We start from the raw sequence: 17,491 nt of genomic DNA on the forward strand, positions 1-17,491 counted from the left end.
TAACCTGAGCAAGTCCCCAGTACTAAATTACTTTTGGGCCCTGGTATTGTTACGTACAGCTATTTGCCCTCAGTGATTCTGTGGAGGAGTTGGCTCTTTTTAAGTCTTCTAGTTTGACAGACACTATGCTCACCTTGATGTACATAGTAGGGCTGCCACACCCCCGGTCCAGGCGGGGAATCCCCTGCCTCGGAGGTTCCCAACCCGCCGGTCCACATTGGGAACCTCCCCCTACATGGCTGGCACGATGATGTCACCCATAGAGTTTTAACCTCCCAAATGGCTAGAGCATCCGGGAAAACCATAGAATTTTCCCAGAAACGCCTAGAGCAGCCCATGTGCACACCACCATTTTGATAACATCATTTTTGCCGGGGCTTGAAGAGGACTTGGCAACCCTAGTACATATCAATGCCTCCAGTATGCCCTTCCATGCCATTCCTGTAGAATTTGTATCCAGTGATGACTGTATGCCTTTCACCTGGTTTCTGTTGTACTCACTATATCTATGTTTCCCTTAAAACCAATCACTCCAACTTCCCCATTTTGAGTCAGAGGCTTCTGGTATTTACATAAAATGTTGTGTTTCCTTCAAGATATCTCTCACACATGCCTTTTACACTCCACCCTTTTGACTTCTTTGGCTGGCTATTCTGCTTTAGTTTACCCTTATTTTCCTTATTTTCGTCTTTCCTTTAGGACAAATTTGCGCAAAACCAGATGTTTCTCTGATTCTGTTGGCTTTCCCTCCAGTTTGGTTTAAAAGCTGGTCTGACACATCTTCTATATCACATTCCAGTTTTCTGGTTCCATCCTAGTTAAAGTGGAGCCCATCCATTTTGTACAGGCATCGCATGTCCCAAAATATCCCCCAGTGTCTAAGAAATCTAAAGCTCGCATCTTTACACCATACATTGAAATTCCCCACCTGAGCATAACTTACAATGTTAAAGTGTAAGCTCACATTTTAAAACAATGTGTCTTCAATACCTGCTCTGTGCATATGAGCAGGGTGGGCATCAGCATACCTTGAGACAGGGCATTTGCCAGGGCCAAATGCCACCAGACACTGCTTGGTGCAGATGCCCCCTTATGCCCTCCAGGTCCATGGGCTAGCTGCCCGTAGGCCACACATGAGCTGCTCCATGATCACCTGGATGTTGGCTACTTCCTACTCCAAGCATTGCTGGATGGTTGCTACCTGGGCCTCAATATGGTCCAAGATAATCAGATTCAAAGGTTTACTTTCTCTGTTGAAAAAAATTGAATTAAACATATTTTTGGGTGGGAAATGTGTTTCCCTCCTCCAAGCTTTCATCTCTCTTTTCTTGAGAAAAGCTGAGTCCTGTAGTCTGTATTATTTTTGGATGCTGACCTATTAGCCTAGTTTACCTGTCAAGGCAACCAATACAGTGTAATCTCTGCCATGGCAGTTGTGTATTTCCCCCACCCTGTTCCTTAGGTGCACACATCTGGGAGATCAAAAGGTATGTCAGGTATGATTAAAGACAGCAAAGTAATAACAGCTTAATTCTTAAACCACACAGCCTATTGAGAAACAAATACTGCTCTGATGCTTTAATCCTGAAAAACTCAACCTTAGCTTATGCACTTTACTTTAGCAATTCAAGCATGGATGTGCCAATAGAGTAGAAGCTGCATACTCTACAAGTCTGTTGGGGCAAAACCTTACAATGGATGGAATAGTTCTCTGGCACTGGGAAAGGGATGAGGTGCTGTAGACCACTTTGACCCCACTTCTTCCTCCATCATCTTTCTGTCACAGAAATCCCAAGCCACATCTACAGGTCTACAGAAAACCAATTGTGCCCAAGCAACAAGCTGGTTTGCTGTGCTGTGTCCTCCATGTGACAGTATTGGAAGTTCAGTTGTCGAAAAAGCATCTGAAGATATTTGATACACAGAAGAAAAGCCCATGGAAAATTGGAACTTACATTCCAGGAGCAAAGCTGATATGATTTTGGGCTTCCATCCAGGACAGGATCAGAGATCCAGTCCTGCTTCAGTCTTTGTGAACTGTAGACAGAACAGGGTCTGTGCACCTCCTTCACACAAATTCTCCACCAAGAAAATCTGAATTATGTGCTCAGAATTATGATGTAACATAATAAATACATTCTGAGTGAGCCAGTGAGGTTCCGGGCAACCTGGGTTTGAATTTTCACTCTGCCAAGGAAGTCTGTTGGAAGAATCATAGAGTTGGAAGGGACCTCCAGGGTCATCTAGTCCAACCCATGCGCAAAGCAAGAAATTCACAAATACCTCCCCCTAAATTCATAGGATCTTCATTGCTGTCAGATGGTCATCTAGCATCTGTTTAAAAACCTCCAAGGAAGGAGAGCCCATCATCTCCTGAGGAAGCCTGTTCCACTGAGGAATCGCTCTAATGGTCAGGACGTTCTTCCTAATGTTGAGCCAGAAACTCTTTTGATTTAATTTCAACCCACTGGTTCTGGTCCTACCTTCTTGGGCCACAGAAAACAATTTCACACAGACCTTGGGCAAGGCACACATTCTTAGCCCAACCCACCTCACAAGGTTGTTAGGACAAAATGGAGAGATCAATGTAACTTGCTTTGGTTCCCCACCTGAGAGAAAAATGGGATATAAATGAAATAAAAAAGAAAAATAAATACAAATGACACCAGTGACAAGCATTTCATAATTTTACAGAAGATATCAGTGTAGTCCTATGAAGAGTTACTACAGTCTAAGGCCATTGATTTCAATTGCATTAGATTGGAGCAAATTACTACAGTCTAAGGCCATTGATTTCAACTGCATTAGATTGGAGCAAATCTTCATAGGATTGCACTGTTGAGGTTGGTTTTTTGTTTTTATTTGCATTAATGTTTTGGATTCTGGAAAAAAAAATCAGGGAACAAAAGTCCCTTTCCCTTTTCTATCACACAAATCTCAGGACAAGAATGCATTTAGTTGTTGTGCCTTATTAAATTACATCAAGGATGATTTTATTGGTTGCAGCTTGTTTGTGAGTTTGTGCTTTAAGGTGAACCCAATCTTATTTTGAGCAAGATATCTGAAGGATTGAACCTTATAACCCCCTTCCTCATGCTTGTGTACTTGGGAACATTCGAAGTAGGACTTCCCCAATCTTACTCACTTTGTTGTGAAGCTGGCAAAAACACTGGGACAGGCTGTGCCTGCAGGCATCAGGTTGATTTCTTCATATACTGACCCTCAGATGCTGTGCATGTCCTATAAGTGGAAATTAACTGGATGAATTGCCTCATCTCTTGGTGTTGAGACTGGAAATACAGTGTCATTGTGTGGGAAATAAATGCCATGAGTCTTTGCTAGTTTTCTTCTCTGTCTAAAGAGTTGGGAAGCTGCCCCCCTCCTGTTGTGCTTGTCTGGATTTCCTTTCCACATCTGTTTTCTATAAATGCTTCTCTTTCTTGTTTGTGGCCAGTAACTTTATACATATGAGCATTCCCACCATAAATGAAATAAATTAGCATGATCTGATTGACATTTTCAGTTTATAAACATCAGCTTCAAAGTTATTTTAACTTGACTTATATCAACAGTAACCTGACTAGACTGAACTGAGGTTCTCTTAATGTTGTCTAAGTGCAAATTTTTATGTCAGATTTCCTCAGATTCCCTTTTTTGCTAATTCTCACCCAGAGTTGTCTGTATGAATCTCTTCTGTCTAATGGATTTGCTTTGAGCTTTACAATTACTCTCTGCTCCCTAGTTTGACCATTGCAAAATGTCATACCTAAAAGTATTAGAAGAGGTAAAGTTGTGGGGTATTGCCGCCTGCTCTCTTATCTTGCAATAGATTCAGGTGGGTAGCCCTGTGGTCTGAAGCAGAAGAACAAAGTTTGTGTCCAGTGGAACCTTTAAGACAGCTGAGACATTGTTGGTCTTAAATGAGACATTGTTGGTCTTAAAGGTGCTTCTGGACTCAAAATTTGTTCTTTTGTAATGAAACTGTCATTAATAATTGAATTATTATCCATCATTTGTTTTTTTTTCTGACCTTTATTAAAGCTGAGGCTTTAAGGCTTAACTTATTCATGTATTTCTCAAACAATTCCAGTATTTGAGGAGAAATCATCTTCTCTCTGAAGGGAATAAGTCCCATTTATTTTTATCAACTATCATAATGAATCCAAGAGGATGGAAATCTGTTCTGGTCCACTTTATGCCAGGCTTGTGACTGTCCTCAGAGAAATGCTATTCAGCCCAGGGAAACTGAGCAGCCTCATAATACCATGGAAGATAAGAAACCTCTATTCCTCCTTTGAAAATTGGCTGCTGAAAAGGAAGTGTCAACACTGGAGTATTTCCATGCTTATATAAAATTGTTTACCACTTTTTGCCAACTTTTCAGCTTTCATTAGTAGTTTTTATAGGCATGGTTGCTTAACATGATGATGCAAACAGGAATTTGTGATAGAATCATCTTCCAAAGAGGAACACGTGCTGAGTTACCCGTTGTATAAATTGCCCTTTTCTGTTTGGCATTTTTTACAGAACATTTAAGCTCTGGCACCCATTTTCATTGTATTTTTCCTCCAGCTAGGGAACCAATTGATTTCCCATTAAGGTTAATGGGAAAATCTCACACTGGTGTCACAGGGAACAGATGACTGTATAAACAGAGAGAAACGTTCAAAGAATGGTGAAATCTGTTAGAGAAGCACATCCTAGATAGAAGATTTAATAAGCCAACACCTAAGTTTTTCTTTGAAAGCAATTTGAAGAATATTCTGTGAAAATACCAAGAATTATTATTCTTCAGCTTTCCAAACAATAAAAGAAATGAAGGCATCAATGAGATGACATACACTGACAGTTTAGTGACATTTCCTGTGTTTCACTGTTACAGTGAGCCATTTCTGAGACTAACACCCCAAGATCTTATAGCAAACCTCTTGCATTGCTCTTCTACTATCAGTTGGAAACAGTTACAGCTGTCATTTCACATGACCATAGAACACTGCGCTCCTTTTACAACCCTGCATCAGAACATCCACAAACAAGACTTGGTGTGACCCCTCTTTCATCACCTAAAAGCTAGTCAGGCTGTTTGCCTGCCTCCCTTCTCCTTCACTCTCTCAGTCACGCTCCAGATATGATAAAAGCAACATTCTAGACAGTTTCACCATACCTGTTTCTTCTGTTGTCTGTTCCAGACAGGTTAATCTCAGGGATGCTCTTGCTTCATTTAATCAATTATACTCCTCATCAGACTCCTTTGATCTTTTTAAAGGACCAGAACTTGTGATGTAAGTGAAGTACCCCTATGGAACTGAAGCTTACAAAAATAAACTGCTTAAAACTTGGCCTGGTTGCCATGCTGCTCGCCAACAAAAATGAAAAATATTTAATGCATACAAGCAAAATAAAAGCAGAACTTCATGTTTCCCCTTTATTGTAGTTTAATTAAAACATGTTGACTTCCTGATGATACTTCCTCTCTGCAATCAGACCTTAAGAGACTCTCTTATTGGGTATTTTAAAATGGCAGCCACAAAATGTGAGAGTGTTATCAATGTCAATGCAGGCTGTTAATTCTGCAAAACACAACAGTAGTGCCTCCTCAGTTCACACATAACAGGCTAGCTCTGTAATTTTATTCAAAGACAAAATATCACCTCTATAAAGCTCTGGAAAAGACTGTAGGACAACATGGAAAACACCAGACTGAAATGATTTTGAAGCATTGTCTGGAATCCTAGTAGTAACACTGTGAATGGAGGATGGCAATTAAGGCACACAACCGGTGGCTGATTCCCAGGCTGCATGTGTGCTTTATTAAGGATCCCAGAGAGTTTTCCCATGTTTAACCATCAGTCAATGGAAGCAGAATACATATAATTGCCTTTATTATATGAATTTAGGACAGAAATGGAGAAAGAGCTGGTCAAGACACACAAATTTCGTAGCTTGATTCTATTAACACAGAAATTACTTCCGTGAAAGTTATTCTCACTTAAGTGAGTGTGCATAGAACTGCATCTTAGTTTAGATCAACTCACACCTTCTGTATCAACAGCTTGTGCCTCTATGTGAAAACCTGAACCTTATTTTCAAAACCCTACACCCATGTTTTGTAAGCATCCATGACACATTACAGGCTATTCTGAATCTTCTACTAGATTATTATACACATTTGCTTTTAATGCAAACTTGCCATAACATTATTCCAACAGAATTGTATTCCAACAATGGGTGAAAGTGGGACAGAATATAGGATGCAAAAGTGGTTATGTACACACACTACCTACATTAGTTTTTTTTTTAAAAAAAGGATGCCCTTAGCCACTGGGACAGTGCATTTTATATAAATTCCCCTTTTCCAACAGATGGGAACTGGTTTATCATTAAAACAGTAGACTGCAAAGTCCCATGCTGTCTGAACATGCAGCAGCTGTACTTCATATGGTCTTGTCTCCGAGAATCAAACTTACATGACAGTTTTTTGATAGAAACAGATGAATTGTAGACATACTGGCTCGCAGGTGGCATAATCCAGAAGGGTGCCCTAAAAACTGCAATTTTCACAAAAAGGTCTGTAGTTCTGTGGTCATATAGCAGTAAAGCCCTGTGAATTTTGTGCCAGGAGGTACTGATCTCTGTCCTAACCTGTACTGCTTATCTATTACTTTGGATTTGTAGGTACATGAAATGACCTCCATGTCTATCTTCCTACTGCTGTTGTATGATCAGGCATTCTTGGCCCAGATTTCATGTTTTGTATATGAGCAGGGTATGAAATCTAGCATGTGTATGGGTTTGTCTATGAAAACATCTTCATTTTCTTTTCTTCAAATATTTCCAGGTGTTCTGATTGCCCCATTTTCTGACATTCTGTCAGCTTATCAAATGCAATGACAATTGGAATTACATTCAACATACGTCCTGCTGGTTTCCTATGTCCCAGGATGCTGCAAAAATCAACATGTCACCTTAAGGCAGAGGTTGGATTTATGATTTTCTCTGTATCGCTCTTTCTGGATCCCTCTGTATGCTGAAGGTGACATTTTTACATACTGTTTGTTGATGGGGATGCTTTCCCCATCTCCAGTGTCATTTTTGAGACTGCTCGAAAAGTTTTGTGGAATACAGTGATGAAAGACAAAACACACAGTGATGTATTTATTTCCAACTACAATTCCAAAAAGAAATGCATCCCTGCCATTCTTTGATTTACTGGAGACAGAAGATTGAGTGGCACATTTCATTAGATAGCTATTACTAAGTACAAAACTATGGAAATCTTCCCAGCTTTAGCTGGAATCAATAGCAGTGATATCAGCACATGGGAAAAATAAAGCAACAGTGCCATCTGCTGACATTAGGAAACATCCTATACCACATTTGAAGATTTAACATTGTTGTCAAATCACAGATTAGGGCTTTAAATAACAATGAGTCAATTTGGAATTTTATTTTTTAATTGCATGGTATTCTGGCTGCTTTCTGTATGTTACTGGGAACTAGAAACAGTGTGCATAGTGGGGAGAAAAGCTATATCAGACTTCACAGTTGCTGTTTGCAATGGTAGAAAAAGTCAAGCAAGACAGGAGAAAAACCCCTTCTGATATTCAAAGTCGGCCCTACATAGCATTAATTTCTTGCCCGCAGTTCACTGATTACAATATTATTTTGTACAAGGTAAGACAAGCTCAGTATCTTGCAAGGGAGAGATCTGGTGGTTCATATAGTATTAAAGATCTAAAGCAAACCCTTTAAAATAAAATAGTGTTTCAAAAGCAAAAAAGTGTTTTCAAGATGAAAGACTAAATCCCATATGCTCTTCACTCCCTGCACAAAAGTGAACACTTTAGGACTGGCAGTTTATTTTTAACAACTGTTTGAAAGACAGGGTAGTCTATGTTACCAGTCAGAGATTTTCAATCATAACTGGCTAAGTACATCTGATACTCTTGATATTAACAAAGAAATGAAACATTATGAAACATTCAGTGTTCAAATTCACTAGGAACACCAAATGGATCACCATCCTGCTGTGAAGAAACAGATCTGTTTCTCCTTGCACCCCAGCACTGGAGTCATCAACCCTTATCAAATGCTTCTATATCCTGAAGAGTAGTATCAAGGCAGGAGAGAAACTGATCAAGAACAAGCAAAATCTATAATGGGAAAAATACCTACACTGTGTAGCAGGTAACAATTTAGCTGTAGGTTCACAAATACAGAAGGGTGTTTATGTGCTAGGATGCTTGGGGGAGGTCTTGATCCTGGTAAGCAACTCAAGAGCCTTGGAAAGTTTAGCTGTTCTTGCTGCAGAGTTTAAGTAAGCATTGTAATGCCCATAAAGGATAATATCACCGAGGGAAGAAATACAACTCTCAAGCTGGATGTTAGACATCCTTTTTAAAAGCACAATTATAAAAGAGCATCTTTTTTAAAAAAATACAAGAGCATCTTGTTGACATGGGACATGCTCTTGTCCACTCTGTTTAATATATTCTTCATCCATCATGTCTGAAGTTTGCTTCCTTGGCCATTTTGGTGCTGCCCTGATCTTGTAAGGACACACTGCGTTGTTATAACAAGAGTAAATTAAAGGAACAATTCAACCTGGGAGCAAGTCCTAAACATAAATAATTTCCCAAAGCTATGCTTGATTAGAACAGATATATAGGAGGGAGACTGAGCTGACCAGATGCTAGGCCATATGATAAACACCAAGAGTCACGGTGTAGTATAAAAAATTGGGCATTTATAGGGTACAGCTGGCTGTGCATAATCTTTCCCTAATTTATGAGACTGGAGCATCTGGTGCATTGCTGTCATTTTATCATCCCCCCCCCACTCCGAATTATCTTTTGAGTATGAAAAGGCCACCTTGCCAGTCAATGAAATAAAAATGTAGTTAGGTAGATTCATTATTGCAACCTTAATGTTAATAAGATATACCCTTCTGTACCGAACATACAATCTGATCACAAAGTTTCTTTCCTGACTTACTTATTCTTCATTCATAGAGGATTGCCTGCCAAGTGGTTGCTCCTCTCAGTCTGTCCCAAGATGCTTTTACCATCACAAGGGAAGTCATTAGTTTGTAGAACTCAACCATATAATCAGGTAAGTTTTATCATGTTCATTGAAAAAGCCAAAGCTAAAGAGTGAACACCACTCAGTCAAGACACATGCTCCTGAAAAAGCAGCAGGAAACCGAGATAAGACTATCATAGAATGGGGTAAGTACACAGAAAGCATAAACTGAAACAAAGGATGGGGTGTGGTATGTCATACAATCCTCTGATTGTGCTAAGAAAATCATATAGGTGTTGGTACATATTTGATATTCAAGGATGTAACTATGTCTCTATTTTTGAAAAAACTGAAGTAGCCCATTTAGATTCCATCTCTGAATATGGGGTCCTCAATATGACATTTCAAATGTTACATTTACTCAACACATTGCTTCAAACAAGATCCCCAAGTTCAGTGAGCCACAAAACATCTAAACTGGACTTATTTCACAGACTTTGCAAGTATTAAAGATGTTCACCATCTGCAAACATTGAAAAAATTCAGAGACTTCTGAAAGTCAGTATCTTTGAATTTAGGCCAAAAATCCAGTTTGGGTTATTAGGAGGCCAACTAGTTCTGCGCTTTCTTGAATTATCGACATTCAGCTAGGATTTTAAAGTTCCTAGCACCTGAACAAATAAGATTATGCAGATTCAGCAAGACTATTATTGACAAAGAGCTGTTGCAGCAGGAATTAATTTGGAAAACTGCATTAAACACAATAATATGTACCCAAACATCCAGTGACTTCAAGGAGCAGGACTTCCCCACTTCTCTTCTTGCTGCAGCCTACTGAGATTCCTCTAATTTTCTTACAGACCCTGAGGAACAGCACAGGAGTCAAAGAGGGAGTCTGATGTAGGACAGCAAGAAACAGAAGAAATCATAGCCCCTCTCCCCTTCTAACCCCCCCCCCCCAAAAACTGTTTCACTGAAAGAAGCACATGGCTGAATAGAAGCTAGCACAACCCAGTGACCTCAACTAAAAGTCAGATTCCAGTTCCTCCTTCTTGTAAAGCATTTAGGTATATGCTCAATCCCATCTTCATATGTACTTATTGGGCTAAAGACTTATTCTACAGACTGTCTTTTCAAAGTAGAAAAGAGCAAGAGTCCAGCAGCACCTTACAGACTGACAAAATTTGTGGCAGGGTATGAGCTTTCACTGCTCACTTCTTCATGAAAGCTCGTACCCTGCCACAAATGTTATTAGTCCTTGAAGTGCTACCGGATTCTTGCTCTTTTCTACTGCTACAGACAGATTAACATGGCTACCCATCTTGATCTCTTTTCAAATTGCTTTGCATCCAGTTATTATAAATCCTTCTACTGTGCTAAGATCAAACTCTTGTTAATAAACTTCTCAAGTTTTGTTGAATTCACATTTTATAATGCTTTAATTGTTCAAATTTTTATATGTAAAACACTCCCATGACCAACAGTGATTTTTATACCTGTTTGCCCCCTACAAAGAATCAGTGTTGGTTTCATGCAGTTATATTAGGTCACATGCAGAAAAAAGGGAACTTTACATTATTATAAACAAAGTTCTCACAAACTTGAAAGCATCAAAATTTCAGTAAAAAATGTACAAGCAATATACAATATAGCTACAAGATATCCCCCAAAATATATGGCTATGAAAACTGAAGGCATGATCAACCAAAGACAAGCACTTCTGAGTCCCACTGATTTTAGATAGGAGGGACAAACAAGCTCTTAGCCCTTCCCTTTGAACTAAGGAAGACTTAAAACGATTTTCATTTGGGCTGAATCATGCCCAAGATTTATAGCTGTAAGTAAGCCAGGAAAACTTGGTTCGGTTTGTGGTTTGTTAACCGGGCGGCCCTGAACTAAACCCCTGAGCACAAAAGCTGCCCAAACTGAACCAGTTCAGATCCCTGGAAGTGATTCAAGCATCTTGCACCCCCAACACGCTCATGTCATTTCTGGGTGGCACTGGGTGCTGACCCCAATGTGCTCACATCACTTCTGGGTGATGCAAGTTGCACCAGGAATAGTGCCTGGCACCACCAGAAAGTGGAGAGTGCACACGGGAAGCTAAACCTCTGAACTGAGCAGAAGCTCAGTGAGTGTTCGGGCTTCATGAACCTGGCAAAGTTAAGCCCAAAGTTTGGCTCAGGTTCAGGTCTGTGCCCATTCCTAGTTATAAGAGAGCAGGTATTGTGGAAACTGATGATCTTTAAACACAAGTCAACATTTTAGAACATTTACTCTGTCTTCAGTATCTGCTCTGTGACGGTATAGCACATCTAAGAAGGTAAAAAAACTCCATGGCTTTTGAGTTGCTAGAAATCTGTTTTGAAACCTAGCTTCCAATACATACCAATGTCAATTAAAAAAAATTAACCAACACTAGCTTGACACATATATTTAAATGGCAGAACTGAGGGAAGGGAATATACAGAAGATTTAACAAAAAGACATCCTAGGTAGAAAATACATATCATGTGCCTATTAGGTTAAAATTAATGCCAATGATTCTCACAGCTCCTTTATGCCTGCTAGCTAATTTGGGTTGCATTTCTGGGTCCTGACAATGGACTTTTCAAAGTTCATTTTTCAGTAAAATGGATGAAAAAACAAAGAGAACATGTTAGCTTTGTATTAAATTTTAAATCAAAGATTTTAGTGTAGTGGCTACAGAGAATTTTGAGAACTCAACCAGAAAAATATTAAATGAAAACAAGAAATGAAGAGCCACTATTTTATATCTTAATTCGCAAAACTGAAATAAATGTTTGTTGGGAGTAACACTCTGTTTAACATTTGAGGGCAATAATGTCAAAACAAAATTGGTGAAAAAGTGCAATGTGTCCAGGATCTGTAGGTTGTAATGTTAATTATACAAAATCAGGAAAATTAGCTATGCCTCCAGGATCATAATGCATTTCTAAAATGAACCAATATTGAGTAATTTCTGACCTCTATTATATAGTTCAAGTTATTCCTACTACAATGCACATGTAATAAAGAGAAAAGGAGTGTATTCCTTTCATTCTTTCAAGCTCCTTTGATCCACAGATCTTGAGCAGTTGATAAGAAGTCTTTATTTCTTTAAGGAAAATATGGTAGAGAGATGCTTGGCCACTGCTGGTATAGTCCTTGGATCTCTAGCCACCAGCAGATAGAGGACTATGTTATCTGCTGGTACAGTGGAGGGTAATTCTGTTCATCTTCAGTTTTGCAAACTGTTTCTCAGTCCTTCAGCTTGATACACTTTTCCCTGTGACTTCTAACTCATCAGTGGGCATCTATGCAACTGGTGATTCAGATCGTATCCAGTGAGGTTTGTCATATCCAGACAACTTTCTACATGCTTCTAAGTCTGTGGGTTGATGTACATCTACTTTGGGAACATCCCCATTTGGAAGACTATTACACATTTCTTCTTGGCCACTGGTAGATTTAAAGTATGTGTCACTAGCTTCATGGATTTGTTCACTCTCACAGCTTTCTTCAGCTCTGGCTTCCTGGATAGTCTGAGATTCAATAACAATCTTGCCTGAGTTCTCAAGGTCACTGGTCTCAGCTTCTGTTAAGTGATCTATTGGTTCCATTGATTTTCCATCTTCACACACTGGTTTATAGCTTAAAGATGATATAGTAGCATATTTCCCATCTGTTTTTGTCTCAAAGCTGTTGACAGGTTTTATGTTTCTTACTATAGAAACCTTAAAAATGTAAAGCAAAAGAAATAATTAGCTGCTAGTTACATTGTTTGGCAAATAAATATGCCCCATGGACTGTTTTTCAACAAGTTAAAGAGTAGTGCTGACTAAGTCTCTCTCTCTCTCTCTCTCTCTCGGCTTGGCTTCGCGAACGAAGATTTAAGAAGGGTGCAATAGTCCACGTTTGCTGCAGGCTCGCTGGTGGCTGACAAGACCAATGTGGGACAGGCAGGTCCGGCCACAGCGGCTGCAGGGAAAAGTCTAAGTACATCGCTTACAAACTACATATGTTCATTACATAATAGATGGTAACTAAATGTATTTATTGCCTTCTTGTCCTTTCTTCCTTTTGCATTCCTTTACATAAAACTTCCATGAGACACCACAGCCAAACCTGACATATTCAGGGGATGGATATATATAGCTTAAAGCAAAATTAAAAGGTCTCAGAGCTTTGCAAGTCACCGTCCTTTGTTTTGCATTGCCTCTACTAGAATGTAAATTTGTGTGCCCTTTCTATTGTGCTCTTTTCATAGTGCTTAAGAGCATTACACACTAAATAACAACTGTGATACCTGTAAATGAAAGACCTAGTATCATATGGCCTCTTGGTTCCTGGTCTTCAGAATGAATGCATTTCTCTATATGTCTGTGTGTAGGAAACAAATTTCATAATAAAGAATGCCTGAGAAGTCTGAAGAACAATAACAAAGCTGAATATTTATATCCTGCCTACCTTCTTGGTTCAAGATGGCCACAAAGATTTCACTTAAGATTACCTTCCCACCAGTTCATGGACTAAGTGACAGTAGAGACACCGCTAGGATTAAGGTGACACTAAGGTTGATTATGACCCACTAATACATGGACTGATCCGCTTGATGGAACAAGCTGTACACAGGGAGCTACTGCTTTTAAGCATCCAAACTGAAACTGTTATTGGCATCTTCAGGAAACAATAAAACATGAAACTGCTGAATTATTTGACAAAGACAAAAAAAGGATGACACTACAAACAGTATTTTAGCACTACTGATAAAATATCCGCTCTGATAGCTTTGATCAGTTTGTGTTATAACCATCAGACAATACTTGTATTCTGTATGCACATGGAATCTGAGAATACCAGAGGAATTTGGAAAGAAATCTTCTTCACTTGAACTTGGTTTGCTCTATTGATTGTCGTCTAGTATCAATATAAACACTGGAAATGGCAAAACTAAGCCTGTTCGGATATTAAAACACAGAGAACAAGAGATGTTGTAGGCTGTTAAACGGAACTTACCAGAGATTTGGGCAGTGGAATGTTTCTTTGCCTAGCCCATACACGTACCAACAATATTGCAAGAATCACAAGAGCAGCAACAAAAAAAACAACTCCTCCTATGACAGCTCCTATTATACCTGCAAAAATGAAAAAAAAAACAGTTTGAAACACTGGCAGGACAGTGAATATCTTCATTACTACTATTTTATGTCTAGATTTGTTACATGTTGCAAATAAGCAGGGATCGTATCCAATGCCAAGCATCCCTTCCTTGGTAGTTGTGGCAGACAGCAGGCATGTGCATGCTAAGAGGTGAACATAAGAACATAAGAGAAGCCATGTTAGATCAGGCCAATGGCCCATCCAGTCCAACATTGTGTGTCACACAGCGGCCAAATATATATATATATATATATATATATATATATATATATATATATACACACACACACACACACACACACACACTGTGGCTAATAGCCACTGATGGACCTCTGCTCCATATTTTTATCTAACCCCCTCTTGAAGGTGGCCATGGTTGTGGCCGCCACCACCTCCTGTGGCAGTGAATTCCACATGTTAATCACCCTTTGGGTGAAGAAGTACTTCCTTTTATCCGTTTTAACCTGTCTGCTCAGCAATTTCATCGAATGCCCACGAGTTCTCGTATTGTGAGAAAGGGAGAAAAGTACTTCTTTCTCTACTTTCTCCATCCCATGCATTATCTTGTAAACCTCTATCATGTCACCCCTCAGTCGACGTTTCTCCAAGCTAAAGAGCCCTAAGCGTTTCAACCTTTCTTCATAGGGAAGGTGTTCCAGCCCTTTAATCATTCTAGTTGCCCTTTTCTGAACTTTCTCCAATGCTATAATATCCTTTTTGAGGTGCGGCGACCAGAACTGCACACAGTACTCCAAATGAGACCGCACCATCGATTTATACAGGGGCATTGAGTGACAGCTAATGGAACTGCAAGTGAGTGACAGCTAATGGAACTCACTCTGATTGGTGAACTGCTTCTAACCCTCAAAAGAGTATGGCAGTTAGTTGGAGAAAGCAGTTACTGAGGTGGAGCAGTTGAAGACCAACTGGAAAAGAAATTAGTGGTCTTTGTGATACTCTTTAGTGTATGACAAGAAACAAAGCAGTGTCTGATTCACAGTCCGTATACGGTAGTTTTGTATAGTGGAAACTCTGGTGGGAGGCTGTCCCCAGCAGTTAAGAACAGTCTCTGTATGTGTAAAACACAGAATCACATCTTGAGAAGGAAAACAGTTTCCTGTATTAAGCTTAGTGTCCAAGGGGGAAAAGACATTCTGGTAGATCAGGTTTTCGCAAAAGGATTTGAGGTGGCAGTGAAAGGCCCTCAAAAGGGTGCCAAAGGCACAGGTTATTTATCTTCAAGGGAAGATAGTAATGATCTCACCAGAGAAAGAGGTCTAGTGGAGAGACTTTAGTCTTATAACCAAAGGACAAAGCAGGGTACACTCAAGATTGAGTGATTAGAAAGTGAGGAAGTTAACTGGAAATCTAGAACAATTATAAAAAGATCTTTAACATCGAGGATACCTTCAGTGAAAGTTAAACCAACTGAAGGGAAACACTGTATCTTGTGAAGTCAGTAACCTCAGACATAGTTGTGTTCAGTTTTAACTGTCTGCCTACACCTTCTAAATTCCAGAAACCTATGTATATATCCCATCCCTTCCCTGCCAGTCTGTTTACATAACTTGTTTTCAATCACTACCTGTGCCTACTGTACCATTTTCTGAAAGGTAAATTTTGACACCTAAAGCAACAATAGGGTGATCGGTTTGGGGGAGTGCTTCGTAGAACGGTTGCCCCTGTCAAAGTAGTAAACAGCTAATCTGCATGGTACCACCAGGGTATAATCTGAAATCACAGGTTTTTGTGATAGCACATAATGGCATGACTACTTTAAAACAGATGCTAAAGGACTTTATAGTTCTGAGTGGGCAGGTTTCTACCAGGATAAATTTCTGAAAGAGAGAATACTGAAGAAGCAAGTCTGCTCTCATTTGTTTATGATATCCTAACCTTTTCTGTTCTCCAAAAAAGATTAGATACAGACAGCTACATTATGTTGTCAGATGTTCTCAAACTCTTACACAGGTAAAGAACACACTACAAATTCCAGAAACCTATGTATATATCCCATCCCTTCCCTGCCAGTCTGTTTACATAACTTGTTTTCAATCACTACCTGTGCCTACTGTACCATTTTCTGAAAGGTAAATTTTGACACCTAAAGCAACAATAGGGTGATCGGTTTGGGGGAGTGCTTCGTAGAACGGTTGCCCCTGTCAAAGTAGTAAACAGCTAATCTGCATGGTACCACCAGGGTATAATCTGAAATCACAGGTTTTTGTGATAGCACATAATGGCATGACTACTTTAAAACAGATGCTAAAGGACTTTATAGTTCTGAGTGGGCAGGTTTCTACCAGGATAAATTTCTGAAAGAGAGAATACTGAAGAAGCAAGTCTGCTCTCATTTGTTTATGATATCCTAACCTTTTCTGTTCTCCAAAAAAGATTAGATACAGACAGCTACATTATGTTGTCAGATGTTCTCAAACTCTTACACAGGTAAAGAACACACTACAATAGTACAAAGGTATGAAGGACAAAAGCTAGCTCTACATTTAGGGATGGGCATGAACTAGCTCACAAGCCAAAATTTGGTCCAAACTTGGGATGGTTCAGAGCTCGGGAACCAATGATCAGGGAAGGCACATTCTTGGAACATTTACTGGACTTTTGGTCAGTTTGGTTTGGCTTTCTGGGGCTTCAGTCCCTCTCTGCCGGTTCAGCTGTCTCAATCTCCCTCAATTTGCCCCTTTAAACAGGCTGTGCAAGGGGGCCTGAGTAAGCTGGGCCAGCAGAGAGGAGGAAGTGAACCATTCCTTGGAAGCACTTTACCCCCATATTTAACCCTCTGGTTTTGCTCCCTCCCTTCAAAACAGTGGGGAGCAAACAAAAGGTTTAAATGGCTGGCAGTAGTTTAATCCTTCAGTTTTGCTCCCTGCAGCTTCAAAGCGGGGGGGGGGGGTGGTGGTGGTGGCTAAAGGGCTACATGAAATACCTTCACCAGGCAATCCCCACCCCCTTTCTCTCAGCTGGTCATGGCAAGTCATGGCTAGGAGAAAAGCAGAAGAGAAGTCCCTTCCAGGATGATCCCTGCCCCCTTTCTCCTGGCAGCAGTGAGCTGTAGCCAGGAGAAAGGAAGCTCCTTTCAGGACGATCTTTCCCTTTCTCCCAGTTGCAGAAAGCCATGACCAGGAGAACAGTGGAAGAGAAGTCTCTTCCAGGGTGATTCCCACCCCTGCTAGGAATGTGGTGGTGGGGGGGAAGATTCGAAATCTTTCCTCCCTCCTTTCAACTGGCAGTGGCTCCCTCCTGCCAGCAGAATTGAAGGGATGATCTGATAACTCCATTCCCCTTCAAT

At 40.0% G+C, this 17,491-nt stretch overlaps 1 protein-coding gene across 1 annotated transcript in view; it reads right to left on the reverse strand.

Moving 5' to 3' along the window:
• Positions 1–10,431: 10,431 nt before the first annotated feature.
• IFNGR1 (interferon gamma receptor 1) overlaps positions 10,432–17,491 on the reverse strand; it is a 28,934-nt gene continuing 21,874 nt past the window's right edge. The window contains exons 6-7 of the mRNA XM_060240064.1: positions 14,041–14,159; positions 10,432–12,758 (exon numbers count right to left, since the gene is read on the reverse strand). Of these exons, the coding sequence (XP_060096047.1) occupies positions 12,339–12,758; positions 14,041–14,159 (539 nt within the window). The 3' untranslated portion in view covers positions 10,432–12,338. The remainder of the gene's footprint in view (positions 12,759–14,040; positions 14,160–17,491) is intronic.

The sequence above is a fragment of the Heteronotia binoei genome, chromosome 1, assembly GCF_032191835.1.
Source record: "Heteronotia binoei isolate CCM8104 ecotype False Entrance Well chromosome 1, APGP_CSIRO_Hbin_v1, whole genome shotgun sequence".
In the NCBI taxonomy this organism is placed as follows: domain Eukaryota; kingdom Metazoa; phylum Chordata; class Lepidosauria; order Squamata; family Gekkonidae; genus Heteronotia; species Heteronotia binoei.